This window comes from Oncorhynchus masou, chromosome 20 (assembly GCF_036934945.1).
Source record: "Oncorhynchus masou masou isolate Uvic2021 chromosome 20, UVic_Omas_1.1, whole genome shotgun sequence".
NCBI lineage: Eukaryota > Metazoa > Chordata > Actinopteri > Salmoniformes > Salmonidae > Oncorhynchus > Oncorhynchus masou.
This window is the reverse complement of record NC_088231.1, coordinates 19484767-19492130: the sequence shown is the minus strand read 5'-3', so window position 1 is coordinate 19492130 and position 7364 is coordinate 19484767. Positions and strand designations below refer to the sequence as shown.

The window sequence follows — 7364 nt, the reverse complement described above, 5'->3', positions numbered from 1 at the left end:
AAAAGTCAACTGAGTAAAATAAACTGTAACAAACAGATTATTACATATTCAAAAACGGAATACAACGTGTCTTCCAAATATAGGTCTTACTTCACAACGGAAAGCTTTGGAATTGATATACTTGTGGAAATGAATACATGAAACGCTGAATACTACATCTTCTAAATTAAATTTTTTTCCTTTATTAAGACTAGAGGTTAAATGATCTGAAATGTTCGATGCTCTGTATTTTAAGATATTTACGAACTGCTGAAACATTCATTTTGATGTTCATAAAATCCAATGCAAATCGCCAATGTGTATTTCCAGCATGGTCTCATTGCATTTTTATTATTATGTACGTAAATCCGAGTCACTCCATTTAGTGTAATATCATAGGTTTCATATGATATGTATCAATTTGTGGATGTCCATAATCCATTTTGTATGTTACAAATGACAATTTCGATGATGCTACGATTTACCTTTTGTATATGTTACAAAATACATTTTGTATATGTTATGAATATGCAAACGTAGAATATGTTATGAATTTGCTAAACATATGAATATGCATGAATTCTACTAACATTAGCTAGCTGGCTAACATTTGCAAGGCTAGGAGATAACTAACTGGTCACTGTATTTCCTGTTCGTGTGAGAAGCTGTATCTTTAACAACAAGTCCCCCTCAACAGGAAGAGAGAAAGGGTGAAAAAAACACTTTAAAAGTGTGATTGTGTCTCTTTGATGCTATGTACAGTACCTGTGTCCACAGAGGCTGATAGCTCAGGGAAGAGACCCTTCCTAGTTGCTGCAGTGTGTCTGGGGCTGCTCTGTGTTCTACTGGCTGGGATCATAGGCCTGTCTGTCTACTGTAAGTCTGAAGTTATAATTCCTACATTTCACCAGATTATCAATTTTATTGATACACTTTGTTGTTGTTATAACAGATGATGGGGTCTCTAGGAGCTTCTTAGCCTATAAAACCAACTCATCTGCAGAGATAGAAAAGCTACAGGCCAGCAACAACAATCTGACTAAAGAGAGAGACCGGATACAGACCAGTTACAACACCCTGACTAAAGGGAGAGACCAGATACAGACCAGTTACAGCGCCCTGACTAAAGAGAGAGACCAGCTACAGACCAGTTACAACACCATGACTAAAGAGAGAGACAACCTACAGACCAGTTACAACACCATGACTAAAGAGAGAGACCTGCTACAGACTGAGAGAGATTTTCTTAACTGGAGGCTTACCAATCTCCGTGAGTAAACCTACAGTAATTAATTATCATTAATCCCACACAACTGATCATGAGTCTCATTAAGTGTCCAGTGTGATAAATTGAAGGAAATTCATATTTTCATCAATATTTTCAAACCTGTCCTGAAGGCTGGCAGAAGTTTGAATCCAGTTGGTACTTCCTGTCTACTGAGACTAAAACCTGGAAGGAGAGTAGAAAGGACTGTCTGAAGAGAGGAGCAGACCTGGTGATGATAAACAGTGATAAGGAACAGGTGAGAGAAAGAGGGAGAGGGAGTGGGGATGGGTGTGCAAGGGGTAAATATGATCAAACATAAACGTCTGTTCATTTATCTTTCTCAACAACAGACTTTTCTCTTCAACCTCAAGAAGAGAGTCTGGATTGGTCTGACTGACTCTGTTAAGGAGGGGACCTGGAAATGGGTGGACGGCAACCCACTGACCACAAGGTGAGAGATGATAACTAATCTGTCAATACGGCTACATTCAACCTTTTCTATGCAGGTTACTGACATTGATGATCGCAGTTAACTATAAGATGAATAAATGTCTACATATTATTTAGTATTATGATGATGTAACTGTGATGTCTTATTGTTGTTAACCCTGTAGGTACTGGTATTAACCATGATATCTGACTGTTTTAACCCTGTAGGTACTGGTATTAACCATGATATCTGACTGTTATTAACCCTGTAGGTACTGGTATTAACCATGATATCTGACTGTTGTTAACCCTGTAGGTACTGGTATTAACCATGATATCTGACTGTTTTTAACCCTGTAGGTACTGGTATTAACCATGATATCTGACTGTTATTAACCCTGTAGGTACTGGTATTAACCATGATATCTGGCTGTTATTAACCCTGTAGGTACTGGTATTAACCATGATATCTGACTGTTGTTAACCCTGTAGGTACTGGTATTAACCATGATATCTGACTGTTATTAACCCTGTAGGTACTGGTATTAACCATGATATCTGACTGTTATTAACCCTGTAGGTACTGGTATTAACCATGATATCTGACTGTTTTTAACCCTGTAGGTACTGGTATTAACCATGATATCTGACTGTTGTTAACCCTGTAGGTACTGGTATTAACCATGATATCTGACTGTTATTAACCCTGTAGGTACTGGTATTAACCATGATATCTGGCTGTTATTAACCCTGTAGGTACTGGTATTAACCATGATATCTGACTGTTGTTAACCCTGTAGGTACTGGTATTAACCATGATATCTTACTGTTTTTAACCCTGTAGGTACTGGTATTAACCATGATATCTGACTGTTTTTAACCCTGTAGGTACTGGTATTAACCATGATATCTGACTGTTGTTAACCCTGTAGGTACTGGTATTAACCATGATATCTGACTGTTATTAACCCTGTAGGTACTGGTATTAACCATGATATCTGGCTGTTATTAACCCTGTAGGTACTGGTATTAACCATGATATCTGACTGTTGTTAACCCTGTACCTGGTATTAACCATGATATCTTACTGTTTTTAACCCTGTAGGTACTGGTATTAACCATGATATCTGACTGTTTTTAACCCTGTAGGTACTGGTTTTAACCATGACATCTGACTGTTTTTAACCCTGTAGGTACTGGTATTAACCATGATATCTGACTGTTGTTAACCCTGTAGGTACTGGTATTAACCATGATATCTGACTGTTTTTAACCCTGTAGGTACTGGAATGACAATCAGCCTGATAGTAAAGATCCTACTGGGGAGGAGGACTGTGTTGAGATACATACAGATTGGACTCCACTTAAGGCATGGAATGACATGTCATGTGACAGGAAACTCAACTGGATTTGTGAGAAAGTGTTTTAACATCACCATGACAGCGTACTGTAACACATACAGCAGTTTATAGTGTACACAACTTTATTCTTCATTCTCTCTCTCTCTCTCTCCTCTCCTCTCTCTCTCTCTTTCTCACACACACACACACACACACACACACGCAAGAAGGAGTTTTGCACGCACACACACACACACACACACACACACACACACACACACACACACACACACACACACACACACACACACACACACACACACACACACACACTCTCTCTCTTTCACACTTACACACATTTTCACACACACACGCACACACACATACATGCAGGTACACATGACCATTCAAATGCACCTATTGTTGTATTAGTTTGTTGTATCATATTAATAAAAGTTCTACTTATTTCCTGTTTGTAGCTTCCTGTGTACCAGTAGTTATGTTTGACATATCATCAGAGTCAACAGGAAGTTAGTGCATTTGACTTTGTGCATACAAAAAATGTTCAATTCAATTCTGCAGATATTTACATGCTCCAATTTAGGCCTGGTCCAACATTCTCAACAGTACCAAACCACCATTACATACACTGTATTGAGTTGACTGTATCACCAATCAATGAGTGTAGTAGAGATATCAAAGATACGGTCATCTTTGACCGTCAGTCTTTGTTGTCAAGTCACATACAATATCAAATGCTCATATTTGACTGGTGTTCCCTTATAAGGGTCCCTAAAGAGTGAAGTGGATATTTTCAGTCGTTCAAACAGATGTCACTCAAAATCTCATCCTCACTGGTTTAGCCTTCCCATCCTCAATATCCACTTGGAACAGTTTGTAGTGTCAAATCTATTGTCTGGACATTCTAATGACCCATGTTTGTAGTCCTGGACCTCCTGAACATGTTGATGTATATTTGGGAGTAAACAGAGGGTCCAAATTAGCAGAAAGGTGAAAGGAAGAAGGAGTTTTGGAAACGCCCTGAATTATCTTGGGGCTGTTACATATGATATGTAATATATGTTAACAGCTAGTCTTTGTTCTCCACTTCCCCTCTATGATCTATATATTTCTGGTATGATAGTGTCCTGTCCATCAACACAAATAGCAAGTCCCATTCCCTGGGCAGGAGGACTGTGTTGAGATGTACTCTTGACAAGCTGACCATGTAGAGACATGGAATAATTTATATTGTTCCGCAGAAAATGGTTTAACAATAACCACTGTAACAATGTCTCACACTCACACAACTACACACGCAAGTTTTCAAACTTGTAAACATTTTTGTATTATCATAGCCACAACTTCCTGTGAAATGTAGTTGTTACTTCCATAGAGTTAACAGCTACAGCAGTCACACAGAGACACACTGATGACTCAGAGACAGAGATATCACTAGAAGCAGAGACTTAACGTATAGAGGGCCTGCAGTTGACGTACGACGCCTCCAGGCGGCCATGTTGGAAGACCACCACATTAATTCTAGGAAAAGAGACTTAATGTACAGTTGGGGGGGACACGACTCCCCATCCTTGGAAAAATATGATTTCCCCCCCCCCAATATATCAATGTAAACATAACTATGGAACATCAATAATATTAATAATACGCAATGAAAGCACTTGTTTTTGATCATAGACACTTAATAGCGTGTTTTTAAGTTTCAAAAGATTGTCACACCTCGCCCTTTGCCACACAATGGTTTAATCCACAGGCTCCCACACCCTATCAGTGTAACATGATGCAGGTACTGTGCATGTGTAGGAATCTGACAGTCTGTTTTTGGTGGCTGAGCTCCAGTAAGTAGTTCAAACAAAGGATATGTTAGACATTTCTTTACTTCTCCCACTCAATACAAGAAAACACATTTATAACCGTCACCAGTCTTCATTTTCGCTGCATTAACTTACAGATCACTCTCTATGTTAGCTAGCGGTTAGCTGATGATTGCCAGCTAGCTACAGTAACATCAACCAGTTTTTGCAGCTATTTGAATATGAGTCAATGAGAGAAGCTAGCAATGCAATGTACTGTTCCTTAGCTGGCAAAGTAACAGAGGGTTCATGGCTACCGTCTGAAAGGCCCTCAATGCACGTAACTAATCCAGTCAATCTCACCATAGCGATTTTGTTTTATGTTGGCAGGGTTCACACACACACAATAGCTACATTTGCAGAGCTAGCGCGCAAACTAAAAAAAAAACAAATAGCTAACAAGCTAGCTAGTACCTATTACATTTATGTGGTGTCGTCAAAGATGGAATCTTTGCTAACATCAGTTTATTCCAAGATTAGCATGCAGCTGTAGTGCTTTGAAGTCCCTGTGATAAGGTTAGCGATAAACTGAACTCCCAAATGAACAGAACTACACTCCCTTATACCATTGTCTTAAATATCTTTAATGGTCTGGTTGCAAAAGGTAAATTGTCGCTAGGGGACTTGGAAGCACCTGTGTGCCGATCTTGGAGTAAACTGACGATAGCAAAGATTATAGCAAACACCACAGAAACGGAATTGGTGCTTGCTAGCTCTGCAAGTTCAGCTATTGTTGGAAGCCAGCCAATACAAAACATAAACTATATTAAGTACAAAACGTTGCAGCATACGTTGTGTAAATGGTGAACTCATACAGCTGTCAACCCTTGTCACTGCAATCCGTTTCACATTTGCCAGCTGACTAGCTAGCTTCCTTTTAGATCGAAGCCCAACTAGAATGATAGAAGATGATGATAGAAGAACATCTAGATTGATAGAAGATGATAGAAGCCCATCTCCTATGTAAATAACCTGCACACTGTGTGTGTGTGTAGCCAGCCAGCCTGGTAGAAAAAATGGCAGAAAAAAGACGGACATCGAGAGAAACCATAACGCAAAGTAAGAACCCCCTACTAGCCTAATATCTCAGACTTGTTGATAAAATGTTTATAAGAAAGAAGTGAAATGATAATGGGAATGTTTCACAATGATGTCATTAGGCAGAGCAGGCTACAGATGGCACACAAACAGTAGAGCTGGGGACAGATGGGCAGGGACAGACTGGCAGAGACAGGGAGTCTCAGGTAGGTTTGTTGAGTCTTTGTTTGGCAACATGAAATGTTCACTCTTTTTTAGACTTGTAAAATTGGGACATAATTGTAAAATGCCATGGATACCCCCACTCTCAACTTACACTGTTGACTGAACCAAGATTTAACATCTTAGAACTACCCCTTCCGGATCCGGGAGAATTGTCATAAGCAACCGCTGAATAGCATATAAATATTACTAGAAAATATTCATATTCATGAAATCACAAGTGAAATATTTTGAAACACAGCTTAGCCTTTTGTTAATCACCCTGTGGTCTCAGATTTTGAAATGATGCTTTATAGCGAAAGCAAGACAAGCGTTTGTGTAAGTTTATCGATACCCTAGCATAGCATTATGTCCACTTAGCATTAGGAACCTTGGTCACGAAAATTAGAAAAGCAATCAAATTAACCGTTTACCTTTGATGATCTTCGGATGTTTTCACTCACAAGACTCTCAGTTCGACAGCAAATGTTCATTTTGTTCCATAAAGGTATTTTTTATATCCAAATACCTCCGTTAGTTTTATGCGTTATGCCCAGAAATCCACCGGAAATAGCGGTCATGAAAATATCCCTTTCAATGGTCAATAGGGATGCATAGGAACACAGAGGTTTCAAAACAGAGTCACTTCCTGATTGGATTTTTCTCAGGCTTTCGCCTGCAATATCAGTTCTGTTCTACTCACAGACAATATTTTTACAGTTTTGGAAACTATAGAGTGTTTTATATCCTAAGCTGTCAATTATATGCATATTCTAGCTTCTGGCCCTGAGAAATAGGCCTTTTACTTTGGGAACGTCATTTTTCCAAAAATAAAAATAGAGGTTTTAAAGGCAATGGTATTGCGGTTGTGATTAATTTTGTAGTTTTGTGTACCAGTAGTTAGGTGTGTGGCATACACCTTATTTCTTTTCTAGGAGGCAGACTGTGAGCCAGTGACGGTGGTGAAATGGAAAGAGCCACGGAGAGAGACTTCAGAGGACAGTATCACAGCCACGGCAGGACCAGTGGTCAACCTTGTTACCAGCAGCACCAGTATAAGGGACAGTGGCACGCCATTGTCCAGTTACCTCAGTGATGGCACAAAACCATATCAGCCACACGCACAATTTATAGAACCGCAAACTCTTGCCAACAGAGTGTTGAGGTTTCAAGAGAGATGGTTTTGCGATTTCCCCTGGCTACATTATAATCCATCAATGAAAGGAGTGTTGTGTT

The 7364-nt window shown here is 39.3% G+C and overlaps 1 protein-coding gene across 1 annotated transcript; it reads left to right on the top strand.

The window, feature by feature from the left end:
• Positions 1-713: 713 nt before the first annotated feature.
• On the top strand, positions 714-3181 carry LOC135507148 (CD209 antigen-like protein E). Its single transcript, XM_064926730.1, has 5 exons — positions 714-855; positions 932-1249; positions 1378-1502; positions 1597-1697; positions 2957-3181. Exons 1-5 carry the CDS (start codon positions 729-731, stop codon positions 3102-3104), a joined length of 819 nt encoding a protein of 272 aa, XP_064782802.1. The 5' UTR covers positions 714-728; the 3' UTR covers positions 3105-3181.
• The last annotated feature ends 4183 nt before the right edge of the window (positions 3182-7364 follow it).

Excerpts from the sequence above, each read along its gene's own strand:
- LOC135507148 (XM_064926730.1), top strand. The coding sequence starts at position 729 with ATGCTATGTACAGTACCTGTGTCCACAGAGGCTGATAGCTCAGGGAAG. Across the intron at positions 856-931 it reads CATAGGCCTGTCTGTCTACT|ATGATGGGGTCTCTAGGAGC; the intron begins GTAAGTCTGAAG and ends TTGTTATAACAG. Across the intron at positions 1,698-2,956 it reads GGCAACCCACTGACCACAAG|GTACTGGAATGACAATCAGC; the intron begins GTGAGAGATGAT and ends TTAACCCTGTAG.